This window comes from Rhopalosiphum maidis, chromosome 4 (assembly GCF_003676215.2).
Source record: "Rhopalosiphum maidis isolate BTI-1 chromosome 4, ASM367621v3, whole genome shotgun sequence".
Taxonomy (NCBI): domain Eukaryota; kingdom Metazoa; phylum Arthropoda; class Insecta; order Hemiptera; family Aphididae; genus Rhopalosiphum; species Rhopalosiphum maidis.
This window is the reverse complement of record NC_040880.1, coordinates 24,775,045-24,802,683: the sequence shown is the minus strand read 5'-3', so window position 1 is coordinate 24,802,683 and position 27,639 is coordinate 24,775,045. Positions and strand designations below refer to the sequence as shown.

At 29.6% G+C, this 27,639-nt stretch overlaps 2 protein-coding genes across 7 annotated transcripts; one reads left to right on the top strand and one right to left on the bottom strand.

The window, feature by feature from the left end:
* The first annotated feature begins 135 nt into the window (after positions 1-135).
* On the top strand, positions 136-19,238 carry LOC113552267 (GATOR complex protein WDR24). 5 transcript variants are annotated; one of them, XR_003405168.1, is made up of 13 exons: positions 136-323; positions 798-1,019; positions 1,125-1,244; positions 1,693-1,915; positions 1,982-2,195; positions 2,261-2,509; positions 2,575-2,732; positions 2,799-3,006; positions 3,090-3,480; positions 3,550-3,830; positions 3,912-4,211; positions 6,198-6,406; positions 10,315-10,882. XR_003405168.1 is itself a non-coding variant. In XM_026955082.1 (11 exons), exons 1-10 carry the CDS (start codon positions 860-862, stop codon positions 4,197-4,199), a joined length of 2,292 nt encoding a protein of 763 aa, XP_026810883.1. In that variant the 5' UTR covers positions 676-859; the 3' UTR covers positions 4,200-4,211; positions 10,315-10,882. The 5 variants fall into 5 exon arrangements, 2 of the variants coding, with proteins under 2 accessions (XP_026810883.1, XP_026810871.1); XR_003405170.1 differs by lacking the exons at positions 136-323; positions 10,315-10,882 and adding an exon at positions 18,939-19,238 and having other exon boundaries at positions 676-1,019; XR_003405167.1 differs by lacking the exon at positions 136-323 and having other exon boundaries at positions 676-1,019.
* LOC113552366 (ras-related protein Ral-a) lies at positions 4,661-6,991 on the bottom strand. 2 transcript variants are annotated; one of them, XM_026955236.1, is made up of 5 exons: positions 6,912-6,991; positions 6,521-6,655; positions 6,237-6,445; positions 4,984-5,158; positions 4,661-4,909 (listed from the first exon to the last, which is right to left on the bottom strand). In XM_026955236.1, exons 2-5 carry the CDS (start codon positions 6,623-6,625, stop codon positions 4,793-4,795), a joined length of 606 nt encoding a protein of 201 aa, XP_026811037.1. In that variant the 5' UTR covers positions 6,626-6,655; positions 6,912-6,991; the 3' UTR covers positions 4,661-4,792. The 2 variants fall into 2 exon arrangements, with proteins under 2 accessions (XP_026811037.1, XP_026811046.1); XM_026955245.1 differs by lacking the exon at positions 6,912-6,991 and having other exon boundaries at positions 6,521-6,840.
* Positions 19,239-27,639: the final 8,401 nt, after the last annotated feature.

Sequence of the window (27,639 nt, the reverse complement as noted above, 5' to 3'; positions counted from 1 at the left end):
CATGTACTCGACATTATTTACTAAATGTAAATATTCTTACCGACAGCCGGATCCGATCTATGTGACCGAACTGGCGAACGTCATTGCCATGGCCTGGGTAGGATCGACGGCGATCAAACGGCGGATGAACCGCAAATCACGCAGTAGCCAGTGGAAGCCTGACAATTTCAGCCAAATTCGGCGCCTTTGGAATTCAGAAGACGTTCGACCGCATTTCGTCGAAATAAGCTGTTTGAGTGTTGGTTGTTACGTAGTTGCACGCTGCACAAGCACAATGCACAGATCTCACGTCGTGTCGTCGTCTGGGATTTGGCGATATAATAGTAATAATAATAATAATAATAATAGTAATAATATTGCGGGTACGGTAGACAGGCGTAAAACAAAAATCGAATAAAACAAAATAATAAGATATATATATATATATATATATATTATATATGCGCGTGCGTGTTTTCCTCCGTAATCAGTTGCGCCGTCCAGAGTGCCTGGACCGATTGATAAGACGCGGTAGCGCGAGAACGATGAGGTGCGCATGCGTATCGACTAAAACTCAAATCTCCATAGCCACCGCTACGGCTAAAGATATCTATATCTATATCTATAGCCGTGGCCACCGCCACTGAGTTAGATAACAGAGTCATTGAGTCATTCCTACAGGCTGTATTGCGATAACGTTTCGCGGTTCCTAAGCGGCAAACACGTCCTTCCGCGTCTTTTACAGTTTTTCAAACTCGATATATTCGTTTTCGTGTTGTTGTTGTTGAATCTAATTATTATTAATTAAATTTGTCCAGCATAGCACACACGTCCACGCCATCCGACAAATGCGTTTTCCAGAGTCTGGAGACGACGTACGATGACAACAGTAGCCCCCGGCGCGGCTACCGATACCGCTGCCGTACCAATCGTCACCACTGCAGCCTCCAACGGCAAGGGACACATCTTGCACGACGGTCCAGCGTATTCGTTGGCGCTCAATAAAGAGCACACGCACGTGGTGGTTGCCGGTAGAAATGGTAAGTCGTTTTTGTTTTGTTTTTATTAAATTTTTTTTTTCTGGTCGACAATCTTTATTCTCGCCGCTAATTCAGAGCATTAACTATTTTTTTTTTTTTTCTTAGTTTTTAAGGTATTTCTCATCGAACAGGGAGGCTTCAAAGAATGTGTCAACTTGCGTTGTGGCAAAACATCAAGTGTGCAGAGTTCGTCGAGCATGGATGTAGCTTGGAACCCGGCAGATGGTAAGATGGACAATGTCCATTTTTATTTACGACGTTATTATTATACGCCACAGAATTTAAGAAATCTAAGAAGGCTAAATATGTACAAACTGTTATAATATGTAGGTACATGAAAAAATCAAATACCTTTTTTTCATACATTTGGCTAACTAGCTTTATTTTTTATTTTTAGAAAAATCCAAATTTAATGGAAAAAAATATATATATAATAAATAGGTATGAATTTAAAAAAAATATAGTGGAAAATCGTATTTTAACTCTTATACCTATGCATGAAATGCATTTGTAGTTTGGTCTACTATGAATGGAAGTATACAGAAAAACATGCTAATCCTACAACTTCTAAGCCCCAATTATAATATTATATCTCATTTACAAAACAGCATTAATAAAATAATTATTTTATTTTATTTATTTAGATTTTGACTAACTTATTTTCTGTCTGTAGACAATGTTTTGGCGACAGCTACAACAGGTGGTGCGGTAGTCACGTGGAACTTGAATAGATCATCCAGGAACAAACAAGACCATATTTTTTATGACCATCGAAGAACTGTAAACAAAGTTACATTTCATTGTGTTGAACCCAACCTGCTGATGTCAGGTTCTCAAGATGGGACAATAAAATGTTTTGATTTGAGACTAAAAGAAGCTCCTAAAACTTATTCCAGGTAATTTAATAATTAAATTACTTTTAGTTGAAATCTTATAGTATCTAATAAATTATTGTGTTATAGTGATTCAGAAAGTATTAGAGATGTTCAATTTAGTCCTCACAACAATTATGTATTTGCTGCAGCTTCGGAAAATGGTAGCATTCAAATATGGGATACCAGAAAAGCCGAAAAATGTCTAAATAAGTTTTCTGCACATAATGGACCAGTATTTTCTTGTGATTGGCATTCGGAGCTTCAATTTCTAGCAACTGCCAGTCGTGACAAGACTATCAAAGTAACTTATTTGGCTTAACCTGTACTTACTCATGATAAATAAAATAAAATTCTATGTTGATTTAGGTTTGGAACGTTACAAATAAACCTATTGCTGAGTACACGATTAGCACTATTGCCCCAGTCGGACGAGTTAAGTGGCGGCCATATCGTAGGTATCATTTGGCATCTAGTGCTTTAGTTCTAGACTCTGCCATTAATGTTTGGGACGTACGCAGGCCTTATATTCCTTATGCATCATTTGCTAAACATACGGATGTAGCTACTTGTATTGCTTGGAAAGGAGATCCTTTTGTACTTTTATCCACAAATCGAGTAATTAACCATTTGACACTTATGAAAACATATTTACTTATTTTTAATATAAATTATAATATTAGGATAGTACTTTGCATCAAAATTTTATAAGTGAAGCAGACTTGCCTTTAGAAAGTGCTAACCAACAAGGTATGGCTATTAATAGAGATGGTGATCTTGTATTTTGTTGCCCAGTTAATTTAAACAAAGTAGAAATTCAAAAGTCTAAAGAAAGTTCTAGGTAATTATTTGGTTGAGGTTAAAAGTAATTTATTTTGATTATATTGTAAGAAATGTATTTTTATAGAAAGACTTCAACTACAACTAGTGGCGAAGAAGAATTAAACACATCAAGTGAGATGAATGTATTTCGTGATCCAAAAATTGTTATGTGTTTATCTGATGAAGCAGAGTGTATCCAAACATGTGCTATCCAATATAAACTTATAGGAAGATCAATAGGAGAACTCTGTGAACACAATGCTGGTGTTGCTTCCAGTGTTGGAAGAACAACTGTAAATTTTTTATTATTATTATCATTTATATTAAATAACTAAAAGGATATGGATTATTATTATATTATATTAACCTAATTTAGGTTTTTTTGCTGTGGAATGTCCTAAGAATACTGTATGATCACCGTGTATCTCTTATTGCTCTAAAAGAAGATATTATGAGCAGCTCAAACATTGATAGCAGCTTTGATGGGGAGAACCAGATTGGTTCCCTCAGCGATGAAGATGGTTTCAGAGGAGATAGACCTTACCAGTTGGGAGATTTCTATTTTGGCAATGCTGAAATTGATCCTTTAGATGCTGAACATGATCAATTTGACTTCATAGGTTTACAGATGGATAGCAAAACTGTGGAAGAGGACAATGATTGGGAAGTACCTGTAGAATCAATAACTTTAAGACATGAAATTATACATGAACCAATTGTTAACGATCCTTATATACATAACTCAGCACCTTTAGCAAACAAATTAAGTAAGAATTATATAACAGTGATTAAAAATTAGTAAATGGCATTAAAATTTGGAATTAATTATCTTATAGATAACCGCATAACCTCTGCACCACTATTGCGAATAACTTCTCCAGCTAAATTTGACATGTGGAATCCTTCAGAAATTGTTGTTAAAGCTCTTCGTCATCATGTTGATGAAGGTGATGTACAAACAGCGGTTTGTGCATTAATTGTTTTAAGTGATGAAATCAGAAGTGAACTAACTAATCCTAGACATTCTTGGCGTCTTTTACATGGCGAAATAGAATCATGGTGGTTAAATTATCTTGAATTACTTAAAAAATTCAAATTGTGGTCATGTGCTACAACGGTAATTAAATAAAAATTAATTTAATTTATTATGTTTTTATATGAAATACAAGTAATATAAGTTATTTTTTATAAAAATTAGGTAATCCAACTCTCACGCATTCGTAGCATATTACAACTGCATCGAACTTCCACTTCAGTTTATTTGACGTGTGGATGGTGTTATAAAGGTTTGACACGAAATAATCGACGCTGCTATAATTGTCAACATTCTGAATGTGCTAGGTGCGCATTATGCCAAAGGATTGTACGTGGAATGTATGCATGGTGTAGAGGATGTGCACATGGTGGCCACATAGGACACATGAAGCAATGGTTTATGGAAAACAAATACTGTCCAACTGGATGTGGACACAAGTGTGAATATTGATCTCAATACAATGTAAGTGTTAAAGTTTTTTCTGTTGTATTTTTCAATATTTTAAATGTTTATGGCAGTGTTTAGAATAATATATTATTATTTGTTATTTTACAATAATATATATTTGCAAATATTATGTTCTGCAAGATATAGGTAAAAAAAACAACAACTGTATTTTAAAATGATATAATAAAATTGTATAAAAATAATACATAAAATAAATATATGTGATTGGATTTTAAATGTTATATTAAGTATTAAGCAATAATATATATGTAATACATACATACACATACAATGTGTTCAAGAGGTTTGGAAATTTCTTTAATAATTAACCCGTAATAAATATTTCTAGACATTTGGAACACATTGAGTATAATATAATATAATATGTATATATTAAAGATTAGGAAAGAAGAATCTTATGTCTGAGAAAAAAAAGATAATACACATCTTACTATAAAATCATATAAAATTAAAATCCTTGATATATATTTAGGAGAAAGACATAATCAAAATCAAAATAATTGATTGCATATTATTAAAAATTATAATAAATAATAATGAATTAGATTTCCAGAGATGTTGAGGGTTCAAACTTTTCACACTATACTACATTTCAACTTCTTTCGTCTACCTTTGTCTTTACCTTTGCCATTTGCTCCTTTTACATCTTCTTTCTTACGAGCACGGATCTCACGCATCAAGTCAAAAAATACCTGCAAATAATGTTAGTAATTGTTAATTTCCAAATAAATCATTTAATTTAATGTTTATTTGTTATGTCACTCACTTTATCAACATTATCTCTTGTCTTAGCTGATGTTTCAACATATGGCACTCCCCATTCTTGAGCTCTAGACTGAGCTTCATTCAATGACACTTTTCGTTTATCTGTCAAGTCCCCTTTATTACCCACTAATAAAAAGGGTATATTTTCATCATTTTTCACTCGTAGAATTTGTTCTCTAAAAAATAATTTAGAAATGTTAATTATCTTACATTAAAATAAACTTGTGTTTTTTGACAATTGTTACTAATAAAAAGACAAAATGAAATTTGTATAATTGTACTTTCTAAATGTAGGTTAGTATTTTCTTTACAAAATAGGTATATATAATTAAGTAAAATATAGAATAATAAATAAATTAGTAAAGTTAATCCTATATTATATTGCATAAACTAAAAAAAGGTAAAATTATCTTCTTTTTATATGAATCCTTTTCAATTATCTGTTTTAAATTATTTATAAAAAACAGTATCAAAATGATAACTTAATACATATTAAGTAGTTAAGAGAATGCACGTTATGTTTCCATCTTACAAACCTACTATACAACAAATTTTCTATCAAAAAAACTGATTTTGTAGTGTAAACTTTAATATTAAAGCGATTAACCTATTATCAAACTTAAAGGTAAAAACATTATCTGTTAAATCATCTGAATTTTACAATAATTACATTTTTAAGCAAATAATGAGTATGTATAACACTGAAATAAAAAAATGCTTATAATTTGCTTAAAAAATAAAATATCATAAAAAATCAATAAAAGATAACATTCTTACCATTAAGTTTGATAATGAGTCAATTCACTCTTTTATAAAAGATTACAACACAAACACAATTTTACTGAAAGCAAATTTGTTGTACGTTTTTAAAATGGAGACAACACATTCTCTTAGATAAAATTATACAAATCATTTATTTCTTATACAAAATTATTACTTAACATACAATTTTTAATTATATTTTTAATAATTTTCAAAATGAAATATCTATACTTTTTTTAAAACGAGTTTATTATATGAGCAAGTATTGTAATTTAAAACCTATGTTGTAATTATTTAATAGATCCTTATTATACTTCATAAATATGCATCTTAGATTTGACAAATTTATCAAATTGTATAATTCACATGGGTAGGTGAAAAAAATTAATTCAAAATAGGCTAGTTAATGAATAATGTTTTGTAAATCTAACCATGACTTTATGTTGATGCTAGGTATTGAATCTGCTCATATACAATCTAAAAAAAACATACCTAAATTCCATTGTTGATTGGAAACTATCATCTTCTGTAATGGAAAACACGCACAAAAATCCTTCACCACTTCGAAAATAATTGTCACGAATGGCAGCATAATCTTCTTGGCCAGCAGTGTCCAATATATCAATTTGGACTTCTTCACCATCCAAGACTACTTTTTTACGGTACGAATCAGCTTTAGTCGGTTCATAATCTTCGACAAACTATATTGGGGCGTGTCAACTAAGGTTATCATACTTTGAAATGAAATTTCATATTTATACTTTAATTGTACATACCTCATCATACATAAACTGAAGGGTTAGAGCAGATTTACCAACACCACCGCTACCCACCATTATAACTTTATGCAGAGCTGGCTGCTGTGCATTATTTTTCTTCATGGCTTGTGATAAAAATATGAACTGTTGGTGCTGAAAAAAAACAAACCAGCTTGTATTAGATTTAATTGTTGTACCTGAATGCAATGAGATTCTGGCGGCGGGTCAAGTGAAAACTTCTTAGGGTCACAGCTTTCTCACAAATTACATTCAAAAACAATCATGGGAAAAAATATATGAGCAATATAAAGTAGGTGTTTACAATCGTTTTCACCGAATCGTGTGTAAATGATTACGAGGAGGGGGAGAGGTTTGAATTTTCGATGAATAATTAATAAATAATAATCACCTTGTTGATGGGAAAATAATTATTTTGATGTGTAAAGTATATTACTAACACTAAATGTTTATGATTAATTTTAGTCTAGTACGGAAATAATGTTAATTGATTTTTGAGAGATAAATATTGTTTACATTTCGAGTGTCTTATCAATGTCGATTGGGGTTGGTTAGTGTTACCGACGATGCAAAATTAGCAGTGTGACCATGCTAAGAGAATATTTCCCGATATCCAATAAAGTTCGATTGCTAATAATCGTCTGTAGTAGATGCTGATTATAATTTTTATTAGTTTTAAAGCCAGATTCGCGTTCACAGCATTGCTTATGACGTCTGTTTATAATCGTATTCCGATTTCCGATTTTTAATTTGAAGCTGTAATTATGGTAATATACTAATATGGTATGATTCACTAACCCTGATTTATCAGAAAATATCCAGTTGGGTTGGTTTCAACTTATATACTCGATACAATAAACGAGGTAGCTGTCTGTGATTATTTTACTTGAAACACAAATATAGAAATTATTCGAATTTTACCCATAGTCATTAAGAGACATTTTGGATATCCCCGAAAAATTACCAAAAATACGCCACTTTAATTTATACATCACTATTGAAATATGGTTTCTATTACAGAATAAAAACTGCGGCTCGTGTAGCTTAAATTAAATAATAAAAATAAAATTATTACATCTTCCTTGAAAATCGCAAAAGGCTTGGACGGTATATTTTTATCGTTTAATTACAGTGTAATAATATGAACTCTAACTGATCATTAAAGATAAAAAAAAGATATTGTTTGTTAATAATACAAATAAATAATTAACCACTGACGTAGGTATGATATATGAATTGTGCATGATGTGTATAATTTAATATAATATATATTTATACTTGTGTATTAATTTTCAAGTGTTATATGCAAGGTAATTCACCAGGCTTACTCATCTCCCACTATATCCCTTTTAACTCAATTGTAAATTTATTAAAATTTCCATTTTTAGAATTTAAATATGTCAATATTTATTTGTTTTAAGACCAATTTTGAAATATTCCGTATTTCTTGAATGTCATTATAATTCTAAGTAGGTATATATTTGAAAATATAATCTTCATAAAAATACTACAATGAACACACTAGTGATTAACAGTAAAGGATTTGTTTACTTTTATAAAGTAATCATAAATTGACTTTTTATTTCATATTTATACAATTTGGACTAGAAGATATGCCTGTATACTTTAAAATTATTATTAAGAAACCAATAAAAAACCAAATTACTCTTAAACATATTAGACATTAGTTATAGTTTAAAAAAAATTAGATGTGATTGAACACATCGTGCTAGTGTTTGAACACTTCAAGCCCAGTGTGTGAACTGCTAACCACTAATAAGTAACAATATTAACTGTTAATTTTTCATATTAGATACATAATTTTCTTAAAATTAAAACATTTATGAGCAATGTTCAATTACTGAAGGGTGTTCAATAACTGGTAAATGATTCACAACAATGGTTAGGTTAATTATAATTCGACAATTAGATATGATTTCAAGATTGAATAAATCAACTTTATTAGAGGATAACCATGTTTGATGGTTCGAACGTACGTACGTGGTGAATCATCATGTGTGTAATTCGTAAGGAATTTAAATATTTTGACTGATAATACAACATATTTTTTTACGCAATAACGTTAAATTAAGTGGTTTATTGTCGCTTTACAACCCATGGTGATCTATTTAACTCGATTTAAATATTAACGTTCATTATTTTGAAAATCTTAAAAATGTTGAAAATATTTTTTTACTTACTTTGACCGACATTGTATCAATATACAATATTATTATATAATTTTTTAATTTTGTATAACTATATTGAACAACATGCATTTTTAATTTCATATTCTGTTTATTCTTAATCAGAATATTTTTTTAAATATTTTAATGCATATAAAAATTGAATTACGAACCAGTATTTAGTTAATAATTAGTGTTATTGAAGTTATTTTTTTTAATTGTGTATAATATTATATACATTTATCGTTTCATCGATATTGAAATGTATGATTCAGTTATTTGAATTGTGGAATATAATGGAAATCGTCGAACATAATTATTGTCATGCTTTATTTTTATTTTTGGCATTTTGATGAAAACTATGAACATTTGTGATTTCTCATTGGCTATCACAGTTTAACTATTAGTTAGTTCGTTCCTTGTCACCGTAATAGTAATTTTTACAAGTAACTACATTGTACCATGTAAAAATTGACTTTTCATTATTATTTTTCTTTTCAATAATATAATAAATATATTAATATTATTACTTATTATTTGTCTCTTGACAATAGTTGGTCCACAGCTAATTTGTATTTGATAAGTCAAAAATGTATAAATATAAAATACAAAATACCGATTCCATATCAGATTTAAATCACATATCGCATTATTGCTGCTTTCGTCTCTAAAAAGCATATTATTATTGAAGAAAAAACATTTTAAAAATAAAAATGTATAAACCCGAATGCACATCCTGTACGGCTGCACCCTTATTTTACAACGTATGACGCGCATTATTTCAATAATTTTATTTCTGATATTTTTTATTCTCTATTACTTATTGCTATTGTAAAGTATAACTCTTATACGTTTATCTTTATTGCGTATTTAAATATATGATAGTAAATATGTAGGTATAAATCCACCAGTAAAAAGTATCAAGCAAATACTTTCTTAAGGTGCTATACCTACCTGATGGTACACATACACCTATTTTATTAATATTTATAATAATAATAATATTATTAACTTATTTATACATTTATACATATGGTCATCGGATGACGCAACATGCATTGTTGAATACATTGTACATTTTACCAAGTTGCTATCCATCATAATTGTAACGTCTAAACACAAACTAATTACAACTTACATTCGAAAAAATATTCAGTTCGCTGAATGATAGTCTTGTATAATTTTCTACTATGCACAATGCACTAGCTGCATTGTAATTGAATAAATTTATAATACGGCTTTTTTAGGACAACTAAATTTATTTAAATTCTTATATATATTTTAAAACATTCAACAGTTAAATTCGATTTATTTATACACTAAAAAATAAAAATTGAAATGTTATTTTTTTATGGCTATATTTTTATAAACGCCACAACTATCTTTTCGATCATATTGTATTCATGTCACATACACAAACTTAAGTAAATATGGGAAAACGACTTATCTTACACGATAGGATGGAATGTTTATATTAAGGACATAATTTGTAACTTAATGAACAATTTGCAATCCTTTTCTCTAGGTATTTGAAAGGTTATGATAATTGTTTATGACGTATCTCTACATACTGACTTTGATTAATGGGTTTATAAACTATGTGTTTAGGTGCAAAATCAAAGTATAAAAGGGCATACGGTGCTGTAGTCCGTGCCTGCATCTGCAGTGACAACCTCAGAGACGCACTACTAGTCAGCTGTGGCCTCGGAGTGATGATACGACCATCATACCAATGATAGATATTCATATATTATATAAATATATGCCTTCGTGGAAGTACAGTGGGTAGGTCTGATTTTTAGACAAGAAAACCATTTTTCTCTATTTGACGCGGCCAAATCTAAAGATACAAAAATTTGTTTTCTTTATTTAACTTATAATTAATTTAAATTACATTTTTAATATTGAATTGAATTATTAATTTTGGTTTAAATATTACTGTTAAAGTTGAAAGTTTACACTGTAAACAATTTTGTTTATTGCAATCCGTTTTGATTTCTTGAAACTCTATTACTACCAGGGTCATAACTTTGAATTAACTCTGCGTATACTTTTTATGATATCACATAACATTAAAATATAATTAAGTATACCTACTTATATTGTAGTACACGGAATAATTAATTTAACCTACACGCTAATTTCTTCGCTCAATTTTTGTGATTTGTGAAGTATGTTTTTGAACAAAATTAAAAAGTAATAAAATGTTTGATATTGAAAAAATCTAGTGTTAGTTATTTATTTTTGATTTCATATAAAAAAAATTTTTTTATAGAAATCACATTGACGACTGAAAAAATTAGTAAGCACCCTATCGTATTTATTATTATTGACCTAATATTATATTTTGGTACCTATTTCTATTAAGTCATAAATGTATTAATATTAAACTAATAAAACACTGCTATAAATGAATCACAATGTATATTGTACATGGTATACATATAAAATAATATCTACACAATATCACCTATATAATATAATCTTGATTTATTTATTAAATATTATTATCTACTATTAATATTGAAGAAAATATTCCTTTATTTTCACTAAATTATTAGAATGATTTTTTTCTATGATAACCGATTTAGATATAATCAAACGGTTCAACTCGAACCGGATGTACGAATTTGTGACTCATCATTGGGTACAGTCGTGTTTAATAAATATAGTATTGTAAGAATATCATTTTTTTAATTATACGTCCATACAGTATAATATGTAGGTATATTATATATTACTGTTGTATTAATATTAAGAACAGTGGTATAGGTACTATAATTTTAATAACTATTCTGTTTTCGGAAGTAGGCCAAACCGTTATAACAATATATTATGTGTACTGTATAATATGTTTAGTGCGGGCGTAACGGTAAAATTTTCCGTACGGATATACTAAGTATATTTATGTATTATAGCCGCATAGATAATATGAAGTTTAAACTGTAACTGTTTTTTTCTTGTTATAATATTATAAAACGGCACTGACATTTGACAGTTAAGCATTTTATTTGCATCAATAAATAAAATAATTTATATATTCAAATATATTATATGAACGATATTCACTCATTTATAACTATGTATTTTTTTATTGTTGTTAAGTATATATTATAATAGTACATTTAATCGATGTTTGTGAGGTCAACTAAATGTATTCTATAATATAATAGTATTTTTTCTATAACACATATATATATAAAAAGAGGGATTCTCTTGACGTAGGTAATTATATAATTTGAATTTTCACTTTTTCGAATGACAACATACATTATTGATTTTATATTCCTAAATATACTATTTTCAGAATATAACGATATAAAAAATCTAAATAGCACAGTTAATAATTAATTTTAAGTATTTAAAGTTTAAAGTATAGATGAGAGAATACAACATGTAGGTATGTTGTCAAAAAAAAAAAAAAAAATTAAGAAAACTTAACAAATATAATTTATATTACTAGAATAAACAAATTCGTTATATCATAGTAGGGCTAGGGACTTTTCATGCTCTAAAAAACCCTTATAATATGCGTGCATTTATGCCCTAAAGAATCACTAAATAATATACTATTAAAATATGCATTAAAAAATAATAAAAATCATTATTATTATTATTATTTTTTCTCAAATTTGTTTTCCCTAAATCACGCTTGTGATGTACCTTGAACAATGTAAGTGATCGGTGAGAAAAACACAAACACTAATTTTAAAATATTTATTTTATATAAATAAAACCATCGTATACTATTATCTCAGGTCCAGAAAATCTATTTAAAATTAACTTTTTTTATACAAAATTATACAACTTACAATTATTAAGTGTAAATTCAAAATATGCAACTATAGATTTTAAATATATACTCGTATAGCTATGAAACAAATATATTCCTACTTCACTTAGCTATGTGTTTTATGATTATTGAAAAACATGCAAACTCCTAGAAGTCCCTAACCCTATAGTCATAATAAGACATAACATTTTGTAATTTTTACTTGTCTAATGTCTGTCAAGTTAATTTATATTTGATTGTCACGTTGTATAACTTAAGTAAAACTAATTATTTTTATATTAAAAATAGGCAATGAATAGTAGGGTAGACGTTCCATTAGATTACATTTTAGGACAATTCATAACCCTTCTGGTTTCAGTCTCTCTCTCAAGATTTTTGGAGTAGTTGCACCAGTGTGAATTATTATTGTTTCATCGTTTGCAATATATACCTGCAAGTCATCGGTTAAGTTAATATGTTAAATTGTACTTAATATATAACTATAAATGTCTTGTTTAATTTAACATAAGAATCCTTTTGAATTTCTAATTCGTTTGATATGAATTTGCAGTCACTGATATACGTACATCGTATTAAGCATAAACTGCGTTTTATTTTCAGTTTCAACAAATTGCCACATTATAATTTATAAATAGCAGTCGCCGGCTAATAATTAATAATAAATATGCTTTCGACATTTATCATATCAATAATAAATAATAATATGTATAAAACGTATGTAGAATCTATACTATCTATACTAAAGATAGACAGAAAAATATGCTATAGCTATATAGCTATAAGATTTAATAATTATTTTAATTGGAGTATAATAACAATTAAATTTCTCAGAATGTTTGCCTAGCTATAATATTAATTAATCTTGATAATCGGTTTATTGTATTAAACATTTTGTTCGCTGCGTAGGTATATAACAAAACAATGAAACTGAAAATGAAAATCCTATTTTATCATAAAACAAGATAGTAATTGTTATTTTTTGCTTTAGTATTGTAAGTAATTTGATAATAACACTGAAATACGAAGATTAAAGAGTGTCGTCAATGTCAACTATTCATTAAATCCAAATTAAAATATGAAGAAATGCAAGGGATTCAAAATAGTATATATATATATTTAAAAAGGTACAGCGGCTGCTCCCTTACTGCAGTATTTGATTCTTGAGTCAGTACAAACACTTGTAACAACTATAATGTTTCAAACTACATTTTAAAACATTTTTTACTGAAAAACAGTTAATTATTTAATTAGGTACTTGACGATTAGTTAAAATGTCACCATAATGACATTGATTAAAAACACATTAATATGATGGTTATATAGCGGCGCCATTTGTTAGGTTTTACATGGTAAGTTAAAATGTTTTAAATTTTATATCACAAAAAAATACAAAATAATAATAAATATTAAATTAAAATTCTAATAATTGATAGCTTACCTATACATAGATATTAGGTATTCTTGATCTATCCGCATTAGGTACCAATAATAAAATGGTTTTACAAAAAATCATTGCAAGAAGCCTACCCTGATTTTTAACCCTTAAGTATACCCAAAATATGCATTTTAAAATTAAAAACAAGAATTGTTTTATTTATATAAGCACGCTGAATAATGAATGTAACCAGGCCTGTCCTGAATTTTGGTCCTAGACACGCCTCTGAGCATTCCCAAATATTTTAATTGCTCTTAGATTATATTTAACTATCCCAGTGACAATTGTTCGGCCGAAAGAGCATTTTAAATTTAACAAGAATAAAAAATAAATATAGAATAAACCAGACTCAAGAAAATTTAACATCATTAATGATATTGTACTCAGAAAATGATTTTTTCCAACTGATTGATTTTAATGAAACTATAGGTACGACAATTTGCAAATAAAAAAGAAAGAAAAAAATTTAAATTTAAATATTTTAGTAACAAATACAGCCGTTCTTATATAATATGTGTATAATAAACTATTAATTTATATAGTCGGCCTTATATAAATATTTTTTTGTATTTTTCAACAATATACTGTCTTCAAAATGTAGTGATATGATTTTTTTGAAGTTAAATTTTTAAAGGGCCCACTAAGTTTAAAGTTTCATTGGGCCTATTAATCCGAAGTCGACCATTGGCCATCAATGACTGGTTTAATGAGGTTTGGCGACCAGCATTCTTATTTTCATATTATCATTGTCAACGAAAAAGCACTACAGTATTCTGTGGCTATATAAATCACGGTCCGGACAGATACATCTTGATTATTTCAACACTACCGCGCGTATTAGAACTAAGAACACATACGTTTAACTCTGCAATTTGTTGTCATTATTTCGTAATTTGCACGATGGAGTAACCCATCGTAGACCCAAGTACAAACTACGTCCGACGATGCTTAGCTTCAGAGGAGTCGTCGTTGGCGATGTGCAGGTAGAAAATAATAATAACTAAGTATCGTAATCAAAAGAATAATCGAATTGTAATGCATTGTAAATTGTAATATAATGTCGTACTGTCGTATGTAAGTAATAGTTAAAAATTAATTTTATAATAGTATTTAAAAAAATTTACTGGCCAAAAATTCCACAATGCTGACCAATTTCAATAATGGTGAATTTATGAATATTTCGGGGACTCCACAGCGGTAGGTATGAGACAGAAACTGAATTCAGTTAATTATCAATTATCAATATTCGTATGTATATCTGTATTAATAAATATAATTAATATAAATAATATAAAGCAACTACTATACGTGTCCAGCAATATGTCATAGTATTAACTAGTAACTGCTGCAGGTTATATTTTGTATACTTAAACTTGACGAATACGATTTTCAATCGGATTAAAACCGCGGTGGCTGAATATTCCGTACCCGGAAATTATTACTTGTCTATAATATGCAACCGCGGTCGTGTACCTACAATACAAATCAATTGCCATAATCGTATCGCACAAAACAAAAAATTTATAACATAGAATATGTATTGACGTATTGCTGGTGTGGGTTACGAATTTGGACGAGAGTACACGCAATGGTCACGCGTGAAGCGTGAGCTTTTTCTTTTTTTTTCTCGACAAATATTTGTGAATATTTGGCCGATAATAATTTATCGACAATACCACCGTGACTATACAATTATATTTTATATAATAATTATCACCATCATAAATGAGTGATTTTGTAATAATAATAATAATTAAAATAATACATATTATAATATAAAAATAATTATTATGATATAATATTATTAAATAATTACAATATAATATATTACAAATATAATATTTATTATAATTGTCCATCACGCTGTCGTGTCAATCTATTGAGCAGAAAACGGGATATCGACATGTACCTATATATATATCGTTAACCATTACACACAAACACGCTGGATGATTTGTATATTTTCTGTCAGTGTCTTCAGGCTTGTCGATCTAAGGCCGTTTCATATGCACACTCGGGTTTCGATTTACATTCAATGTTCTCAGTGGGGCTTACCTATAACATTTCATATATTTAACCAATGTAAATTTTAACGCGATTGTACCAAACGGGCCTAAAAATTATTTCGATCGTTAATGTGACTCTCCTTCAATGGGCCGAGTATAATTTATGCCATAAACAAATGTTTATACGTAGCTTATCGATATAAAAAGATGCGCCGACAGTCACACTATAAGCACGCTATAACGTTTTTAAAAACATCGCGAGTACCTTTCCCTGTTAAACAGATGCATATTTAGTTTTTTAGGCGCAAAACGGCAAAAAGTAACCGGCGGCTGTAGAAATAAAAAAATATGTCGATTATTTCATGTTTTTTTGCGCGTGAACTGTTTCAGCAACACATTTAACTATGCATGCAGAGTTTCGGAGTTCAAAAGTAAATCCTTCACCGCGAAAACTTGCATACGAGCTTTTTTCAAAAAAGTGGTTTTTGAGGGCGCTAGGTATTAAATATTGGGATTTTCGTGATATTGTCAATATAAAAAGATGCGCTGACGGTCTCTTGAGCATTGAGCACGCTATAACGTTTTTAAAGACATTACCAGTACCCTTCCCTCTTAAATAGATGTATATAATCGATATTTTTTTTTATCACTACAGCCGGCGTGGTTACTTTTTACCGTTTTTCACCTAATAAAACTAAATATACGTCTATTTAAGAGTGAAGGGTACTCACGATGCCTCTAAAATTTGTAGTGTGTACAAAGGACCGTCGGCGCATCTTTTTATAACAATAAAATCATGAAAAACCAAATATTTAATACCTAGTGCTTTTAAATCCATTTTTATGAAAATAACTTGTAATTTAAAAAATTGAAAAGTTCAATTTGCTATAGATAGCTCCAAAGAATTAAATATTTTTACAATTATAATGTGTTTATAAAATGATAATATAAACATTTGTCAAAATGTTAAGCTAATTCGTGTAGATTATAGAACATTTACAAATAAAAATAATGCAAATAATAATAATCGTGTAGTTCTTGTGGTTCGATAATCATAATAAAATATAAATAAACACACATATATACAACAATATATATAAAATATAAATATTATATTTTATAGATAAAATTATAAAAACAAATAATGCATTAAATCAGAAACATGCGGGGACACATAAACAAGGATATAGCGCGCACTATCTCTTCCGGTCATGTATGTTGCCTAGTGTAAATAAATTATTCGCTAAAAATAAAAATTAATAATTAGTAATTAATAATTCGTTAATATACGCGAGATATAGATAATTTACTCTTGTTCATACGTGTGTCATGTCTATGTCCGGTCGCTGTCGATACCTTGTCGGTACACTTGCATCGTTGTATCCGGAAACTGCGTGCTGAGTTTGCGTCACCGCAGCTGACTTTATTCCGTTCAACTCACTCGTACCGTCTCCGCCACGTTAATAAGTCACCATCACCGTCATTGCGACACCCGAGCCTCGTTGCGCCTGCACACGTATCTACAATCGGTTCTCAGTTGTCATCTGTCGTGCTATGTATACGCTATCTCCACCTTACCGTTGCGATTCCTATCACTCTAAGTATGCGACAAGCCTCAATCGTATGTCGCGTAGTACGGCATACACAGTACACACATATGGTATTATATTACAACACTGGTGTCTGGTACTATCATAATTTACTTGTTAGTTTTTCTTTACCGTGAGCAACCAAAAAGTTCACGTGACAGTATTATAATAATTATCGGAAAACGACAACAGTTATATTATTTTTATGAATAATACTTGTATTATTCCACTATTATTGTATTATATTCTAAACACTTCAAAACAATATTATTTACTTATACGAACATTTGAAATGTGAAATATTATTCTATTCTATGATGTTATATTATATTATTATTTATTTATTTGATAGGTACCTAATGATATAACGTAGAATCCACAATCAAACAGAATTAATAGTAGGACAAATGAGATTTGAATGGGTAGAAACTGTTAATTGTCTTGAAGTAGGACTAGACATAATCAGTGAAGTACACGATAAAGTAAAAAGAAGAGTAAATTATACTAATAGATGTTTTGAAATGCTAAAAAAAGTCGAAAATATCAATGTATAAATTACTTATTAGCCATTAGGCCTATTGAATTGTACGCATGTAAGACATGATGGCCTTTAACAAAAACTGGTGAAAAAAATTTATCAATATTTCAAAGAAAAATACTTAGACGAATATTTGGCCCCAAAAAGAATGAGAAAACGAATGAACATGAGCGTAAAACTAATGATGACTTGAATAATTTATTCAACCAGCCGGACATAGTAGCAGTAAGAAAAGCAAAAACACAGGATGGACAATACATGTCTGGCGCGCTGAAGGAAAACTATTAAATAAAATAACTTCATGCGTAACCTTGTTGTCTATGTATGATATATATCAAAATCTAAGTTTAATAGGAGTAGAGAATCCAGAAGAGATGGCAAAAATAGAGAACGATGGGAAGAAGTGGTAATTGCGGCAAAGGGCCCTAACACTTTAACGACCCATAATAACCAAAAAAATTGATACCTATAACATATAAAATACGTAATATTAATAATTAATTTAGTATATTACCTTGAATACTTTTTTCAATATATATAATATTATATTTTGTGATGTGTGTGTGTATGTACTACGTCATATTATATAATGATAATACTATTTACATTATTGCGTGGCTGCAATAACCTGGTTGCAACTCGTACGTACCCCTCATAAACCCCAGTCCGCGCAACTCATACTTTATTAAGGGATTCGGTCACAAATCGCCAACGCCGTACACCGAATAAAATAATTATATATGCGTAGTTGTTTATATCATAGGTATTTAGTATTACTGTGTTAGTATTAATTTAAATTAGTGATTTATAACAGATGGTTATAAAATATGTATTGTGTATAATATTATATCATGTTATGTCGCGCCCGCAGTTGTTCGTTGTTGTTTCGGTCTTACATGTTGTACATCATCCGCCGCAGCTGACGGATAGAGCTGAGTGATTGCGGTCGCAGAGTCGCGGTGATGTTGCGACAGAGGTGTCGTCTCCGTGGTCGAATCCGTGAGTTCGGTGGAACCTCTGACGGCCCGTCGGTGGCCATCACGATTGGAGTGGCGATTGCGACGGGCGCGGGCGGCCACTGCGAACGACGACGACGACGACGCGTCATACAACCACTCTTATGGAAAATAAACACATACTACACGCAACATACGTGTGTATGAGAACAGGGAATAATACGCGTAGTAGTATCTATAATTATGTCGACGACTAAGCTACCGTATAGAAATCACTAAAATAAAACAAATATAAATTTATTATCGTATAATATATTAATATATGACTCTACTGTCTCTACTAAACCGACTACTAAATCCAAAACCAGGGTCACCATTTTAGGTGACGCAGGGTATACCTTAGTGGCTCTAGTTTTTCCTGTACTGTATTGGCCTGCCTCAATTTTATGTTGCGTCAGTACAGCTAAAATGTAATAAATATACTATATGTAATGATAAATATTGAAAAACATTTTATAAAATATAATATTATATTGATTTGTTTTAATCTATATTATAGTGTTAACATAACTTGACAAATGACAGTTGTAATATTATAATCATAGTTAAAAATTTAAAAATATATTTATCACTATCTTATTATAACTTCTTAATATTACGATATTATAATGACAATATCATCAAGATACAAAGTAACATAAATTCGGCGGCGCAACTGGGGGGGGGGTGGCCTTAAGGGGTTGTAACCCCTCCCGAAATTTCTCCAAGGCCTAGTATAATAACCTATGTACTTATCTTATGTATATATATTGTAATAATGTAACCCCCTCCCCCCGAATTTTTTTTTAGTTGAGCCACTGATTATATAATATCCAAAAAGAAATAAGTATAATTATATTATTTATTATAATATTTAAAGGCTTCCTGATTACTGCTATTAATTTAAAAGAGATAATATTATTTATGCATAATCTGGGTAATTGAATAGGTATTGCATTTCGAAACCCCAAATCAATGATAAAGTGTGTTGCTAAAACTTTATATGCACATAAAATATAAATAAGTCAATTTTATTTTATTTATAGGGACCACGATCACCTGTCGACAGTATTTTTTCACCTAAAAAAACTAATTTCACGTCTTTTTAAGAGCGAAGGGTACTCGCAGTGACTTTAAAAAAACGTTTTAGCGTGCTCAAGAGACCGTCGACGCATCTTTTTACATCGATAAGACCACAAAAATCCAAATATTTAATACCTAGCGCCCCTAAAAACAGCTTTTTTGAAAAAACTCGTATGCAAGTTTTCGCGGTGAAGGATTTACTTTTGAACTCCGAAATTCTACACGCATAGTTAAATGTGTTGCCAAAACAGTTTACGCGCATAAAAACACAAAACATTCGATATTTTTTTTATTACTGCGGCCGGCGGTCACTTGTTGCCGTTTTTCATTTAAAAAAACTAAATATATGTCTAAATATATTTAAGAGGGAAGAGTACTAATGTTGTTAGAACAGCCTGGCCAGCCGCGTAGTGAGACCGCCATTTCACTTGCCATTCACTATACGCAAACGCTTTCGTCGTTGCTGGACAATGGGCTGTTTTAGTATAGGTCTGCGATATATACTCATTGAAACCAATGTTTCAGCGGCGTGCTCAGCTTTTTTAAAAGGGGGAGATATTCATTTTTGACTTATCACAGACCCTAAATTTTTTCTAGTTTCTATTTATTTATCGGTGGATAATCCTAATTCCTAACTAAATTGCCGGTAAATTTGTAGAGAACCATGTATTACCATTTTCTATCATTAATACCGGATTTATAATTTTTTTTATCTGCATTGGTAAAAACAAACTAAAATAATGAAAAAGTTCAAATTTCTATAGATAGCTCAAAAAGAGTAAATATTTTTGAAATTATAATGTGTTTAAAAAATGATAATATATAAACATTTGGTAAAATGTTACGCTAATACGTAAAAAACATTTACAAATAAATATAATGCCAATAATAAGAAGCGTATTATAATTCTTGTGGCTCGATAATCGTAATAAAATAAAAATACACACACAAACATACAACAATATTCTAAAATTATAAAAACAAATAATTTATTAAATCAGAAACAAGCGGGGACACATATACAAGGATATAGCGCACAGTCTCTTCCGGTCATATATGTTGCCTGGTGTAAATAAATTATTAGCTGTAAATTAAAACAATAATAATTAATACCTAATTCGTTAATATACGCGGGAATAGATAATTTACTCTTGATCATATGACATTGTGTACTCGATAATTTATAACATCGCACCGTAGTCCATCCGTCGGTCATGATGTCTATGTCCGGTCGCCGCCGATGCCTCGCACACACTTGCATCATCGTATCCGGAAACTGCGTGCTGAGTTGGCGTCACCGCAGCTGACTTTGTTCCGTTCAACTCACCCGTACCGTCACCGTCACGCCAATAAGTCACCATCGCCGTCATTGCGACACGTGAGCGGTGAGCCTCGTTGCGCCCGCACACGTACCTACCAATCGGTTCTCAGCTGTCATCTGCTGTCGCGCCATGTTAACGCCATGTCCGCCGTACCGTCGCGATTCGTATCACGCGACCAAATATGCGATGAGCCTCAAACGTAGGTATGCGTATATGACGCGTGCATGCATGGTTTTACAATACGACACCGGACACAGGTACAGACATTACGTTATTTTTTCTTTGTCGTGCGCACTAGCTGCGTAGCCGAAAAGTTCGCGCGATGATAAAATAATTATCGGAAAAAGCCAGAACAATGTTATTTATTCAAATACTTTTATTTTTTCACCATAATTTTATTATTATATTATATTCTACAGTTAAAAAAACCCGAGAAAAAAATATTATTTATACGAAAATTTGAAATATTATTTTATTACGTTATACTATATTGTTATTATTAATTTAAATATTTATACGTGTCTCTACTGCCTCTCATAAACACGACCGACAAATCGTACTTTATTTGGTTTATTTATAGAGATTGGGCCTCAAGTCACCAACCCCGAGTTTATGTATACATATATTAGTATTTATAACAAATGGTAATGAATCTATACTGTTATGTATGTATTTTATGTCGGGGCCGCAATTATTCGCGATCATTGTTGCTTTCGTCTTACAAGTGCATGTGTGCTACAAGTGCGCAATTGCTATTATGGTACATTTTTATACTATAATCTATAATCTTACTTAAATGTGACATTGTAACGTAGTCTATTGGAAGACATGTTTTTTCAATAATTCAAGTTTACAACGAGATGTGTACATTTTTATACGAGACTACTTCGATGTTGATACACGTTTATTATGTAGCAGGCTCATGGATCATTTATTATTTTACATGAACTGATCACCCGATCAGGTTTTCAAAAAAAAAAAACCTATGGTAATTATTACATATATAGGTCTTAAGCATGGTATGTAAATACACTTAGCTTCTATGTATGTCGATGACAGTCGTGAATCGTTATAAAAACGCAAGAGCTTTTGTATACGCAGTGGCAGTATAGCCAGTATAGGTATTAGTGGTATTACCTATTATTTATACATAAGACATAACATTAAATAAAATAAAATACAAATAATAATTAAACATACACGCTCGCACATTGCATACAAACCATTCACCAGTCATTACTGGTTTAATGATTTTCGACAAACAACATTTTTATTTTCATCATTGTCAGCGAAACGGCACCACAGTATTCTGTGGCTATACAACTCACGGTCCGGACAGATACATTTTGGATATTTCAGCACTACCGCGCGTAAGAGCACATAATATTATACTAAATATGGACGTATAAATTGAGTTTTGAATTTACAGTAAAAACATATACTTATCTAAGTTGTAAATTATAGTTCGTAAAGTTACATATTTAAACCCGATGAAAAGGAATTCGGAATTTCAATTGAATTAAAAGCGTAGTGGCTGAATATTCAGTACTCGGAAATTACCTGTCCATAACATACAACAGCGTACGTGTACAAAATTGATCGACAGTATTTACAAATCGATTGTCATAATCGTATCGCACAAAAATTATGCATGCATAATAAAGTTAGTGTATTGGCGTATTGCTATATAGTGTGCGTATCATTTGTGCGAAGGTGCACGCGGTGAAAACGAGTGATTTTTTTTTCTCCGCAAATATTTTTTTTTATTTCTAGCTGATTATAATTTGTCGACAATACCGCGGCGACCATATAATTATATTTTATGTAATAATTATTACCGTCAGTAAACGAGTGATTTTGTATTATAATAATATTATAAATTATAATATTCATTATGATTATATTATAATTGTCCATCACGCTGTCGTGTCCATTATATTGAGCAGAAAGCGGTACGTCTGCATACATTTGTCGACAACCGTTACACACAAACACACTCGATGATGGTATTTGTATATTTTCTGTCAGTGCTTCAGTCTTGTCGATCTAGTCCCGATTTGTTCGTGCGCGTACTTTTGCATCTTCGCTCACTCGGGTTTCGACTTACATTCAATGTTTTCACTGTTTTCAGTAGGGGGCGTATGACAGTTCATATTATATAATAAATTTTAACGCGAATGTCCGCCTCAGTGGCGTACGCAGGATTTTTTTAAGGAGGGTGTCATATCATAATTATATGCACGAATTGACCTTTTTTTTACTTTTTTAGTCCTTGTTTCATAATTTGAACAGATACTTATTTTTAAGGGGGGTGTCATATCTCCCCGACACCCCCTCCCCCCTGCGTACGCCACTGGTTGGCCTAATAAAATAATTATTTCAACCGTTAACGTGACTCCTGCAACGGTCCAATTATAATTTATGCCATAAACAAATTCTTGTGTGTAGCTCAACGATTTTAATTTATTAATTAACAATAGAATACCCGTACTTTATTTGCGTTATATTTTTAATAGTAACTCAAACTAATAATATATATTCCTACAAAACCTACGACTAATTAGTTAAAATGCATTATTATTTATTTTATATTTTAATCGACTCGAATATTCCAACATTTTTATATTTTTATGTATTATTATATTATTTATATTTATACTCACAAGCGTGTAAATTGTTAATGGCACGATCACATTGTCTAGCTCTGGCAATGTGGAACGCCATGATAAATAAATAATTTTTTGTGTGATATTTCTTATTAAATGTATTATTATTAATAAGTAATGATTAAATAATATTAATGGGAATATTATTCGAGTATATACAATTGATAAAATAACAAAAACAGGTTAACTAATAATATTATTTTATTTATATTATAACTCATTTATTTACACAAGAATTACTATAACGACACTTGGAATTACAAAATCTATCTACTTGACTACACTTGCATTTATTTCATTATTTGTTTTGCATAACTGTGTACAAGTCTATCAATCATATCCCTATTGGCTATCATCATAAATTAGAAAAGAAGCGCGCTGCTTCTCACAATGAAATTGAATTATTCGGTACGTGTTTCGTTCTGTATACATTTTTATAAGAAATATTATACAAACAATTTTATTTGCTTGTATCCGTGGTTTACATTGCCCGTAACATATTTAAGTGATATAAAATTACAATATTGTTGTGCTTGAGCTATCTTCGTGTATCATTTAATCGCAGTAACTACTGACACGGCCGTGACACACGCAGATTAAATGCGTTTGTGACATTCTTAAATTTGGGCCGTCCACAATAATGTATAATGAAGTGACCATTGGCCACAAAATATGTATATGATTAAAGTACATATATATACAGTATACACAAGCGATTATACAATGTACATTATAAATATTATAATATCTGTTTATCGCTATTAATATAGCCATGTCCGGATACGTTTTTACGCGGATTAGAGTGGTATAATGTAATACTTGTTAAAATCAATTTAGACCGATACATACTACTTAATATTATAGTATATATAATCAACGAAAATGTTGTACAATTTAATTGAACAGTGAAAGATATTTTTAGTAGTAGATAACTATAATAATAAACACTTTGGCTGTGTATGAGATTCCTTAATTCTGCTTTTTAAGTATATTGCAAAAAAATATTTTGTATTTTAATAGGTAACCTTTTACTACTTATTTGTTATGCATCAAAAATTATCTTATATTTTGTTAATAATTTTAATTAATGTTAGATGGCATGATTAATTTTCTTATTCGATTAAGTTATGTTCTGTTTATAAATTTGTTAGTGCATTTTATTGTGTACTTGTACTTAATATTATCAATATTACAATAAAGTATTAATTAAAAAACTAACATATAGAACATAGGTATATAGTATCTAACTTTATTCATTTCTAAATTTTTGAACAGCTAGCTGAACTATAATTTACAAATACCTATACAAAAATATTATTTATTGGTTATATTTATAATGCATGAATATAATATTTGAGTTAATCATTTCTGCTAAACTATACATATATTTTTTTTTTTTTTGTAAAAAGGCAACAAATTCATGAAAATCCATAGTAAGTTTCGACTGTCAAGCACCTTAACTATAGGTTAGGTCACTTTAATTTATGTGTTTGATTTGGATTCTTTGATAAGCCATTGTAAACGATACAAAATTATACTGAAGGGAGTTTGGATAGGATACTAACTGATATAAATTAAAATTGCTATCACAGAAATATTGTAGGTTAAGCTAATTTCTCTAAAAAAAAAAACAAATGTTATAAATTATAATATTATTTCATATAATTATAATCATATAAGCTTTTATTAATTTTTAGTTTATATCAGGGACTATAAATGTATATACATAAGCTTTTAGACAATGAAATTCAAGTGTAATCAACGGCAATAAAATATTTAGTCTTGTATTTTAACAAATTTAATAATTGAAAGCTGAAAATCATAACCACGCGGCGTTATAGATAGACTATTTCACTACACGAATAATGTGTGTTCATTTTTTCGGTAGATCAGGTAAATACAACAACGATTGTTTGCAATTAAGTAAAAATCCTTACTATTACAATTAAATGTATAAATGAAAAGAATAAAAAGTTCCTCACACTGAGTTAAAAACTATTAAAACAAAAAAAAAAAAAAAATGAATACGTTCAGAATCTAAAATATATTATACAACTATGTGGATGTGAATTCATCATTTTGTTTAAGATTGCTTAATTGCCACTAATTCATCTTACTCATTACATTATTACACAATGCCTATTAAATATTACGCTGCCGTCTATAATAAATATTAATAATAACTCATCCAGTGCCGCACTTTCTTTTTAGGTAAACTAGGCAGATACTTAGGGACCCTTACCTTCCTTTTCAAAGAAGGCTGAAGTCAAAAATTGAAGCATTATTACTACTCCAAAACGTGATGACAGACACAAAAATAAAAAAAACATACACATCTTTGTAAAATCAATACATTCATCACTCCGTTCAGAATCTAATAGGCTTATAAGAATATTATTATGAGGAAGGTAGTACCTTGTAAATTAATATTATGTTGTATTGTTATAGATGTATAAAGTAATAATGTGTATTAGAACCATATATTATAAATTTCTAAAACCAAATTAAAAGCAGTTTTTATTAATATATTTTTAAAAGGCCCCTTCTTTAGAAACTGTTTTGGAACCCTGAAATCCTTAAGTTCGCATTGAATTCATAATATTTAGTCATAGGTAGCAAGGTAGCTAAAATAAAGTATATAAATATACAAGTGATTTTGATATTTAATAATGATAGATGATGGTTCTTAAATTTAAAAAAAAGATCAATAAATAATATCAATCTTTGATATGGTATTTAAGATGAGATGTATGAGAGATTTTAATTCCCTTAAAATTATTTTTTTATGAATTTTTGTATTTCTAGAAAATATTTACCAATAAATGGTTATTTTTTAATACAGAAAATACATTTTTTCTAAGTAGTTTGCTATTCTAATGTTTTGACAACTAATATCAAATATCAACTATAGTCATTAGTCAACCACATTGAACATCGGGATCGCATTGTAAGAACTATCTAAATTAAGTTGATCTTATTGATATTTGACATTTATTAGAATATCAAAATTATGCTAATGAAGTCATAAAAATGAAAAGTAGATTTTTAAATAATAGATGATAATTGCAATGGTTATATATTAGTAGGTATTTATTTATTATTAATATGATAATACTTTTAAGAAAAATACCTAATCTAACGGTGAGACAGACAGCATAATAATTATTAGTTGTAAATTTAATACATTATACATTCATTGCTTTTCTCAAAATCATAAATAATGATAGTGGAATATAAATTAATATGAATACCAGCTACATCGAATAATGCTATATGTTTATTTAGCTTACAATAGCGCACACGAGAGGAGGAGAGTTAAAAAGTAATAATACTTTCTGAAATGTTTATCTTTCGTGAAAACTATAGAAAATTTCTCTTTAATCTAGTTACTATAGTAGTATAGTATAACATTTGGAAAAATTATTATTTACAAAATATTCTAAATCCTAAAAAATCTTGTGTATGCTACTAAATGCTTACTGTTCAAAAAATAAATATTTTTACAG

Excerpts from the sequence above, each read along its gene's own strand:
- LOC113552267 (XM_026955082.1), top strand. The coding sequence starts at position 860 with ATGACAACAGTAGCCCCCGGCGCGGCTACCGATACCGCTGCCGTACCA. Across the intron at positions 1,245-1,692 it reads AGCTTGGAACCCGGCAGATG|ACAATGTTTTGGCGACAGCT; the intron begins GTAAGATGGACA and ends TTCTGTCTGTAG. Across the intron at positions 1,916-1,981 it reads GCTCCTAAAACTTATTCCAG|TGATTCAGAAAGTATTAGAG; the intron begins GTAATTTAATAA and ends ATTGTGTTATAG.
- LOC113552366 (XM_026955236.1), bottom strand. The coding sequence starts at position 6,625 with ATGAAGAAAAATAATGCACAGCAGCCAGCTCTGCATAAAGTTATAATG. Across the intron at positions 6,446-6,520 it reads TTCAGTTTATGTATGATGAG|TTTGTCGAAGATTATGAACC; the intron begins GTATGTACAATT and ends GCCCCAATATAG. Across the intron at positions 5,159-6,236 it reads CAATCAACAATGGAATTTAG|AGAACAAATTCTACGAGTGA; the intron begins GTATGTTTTTTT and ends ATTATTTTTTAG.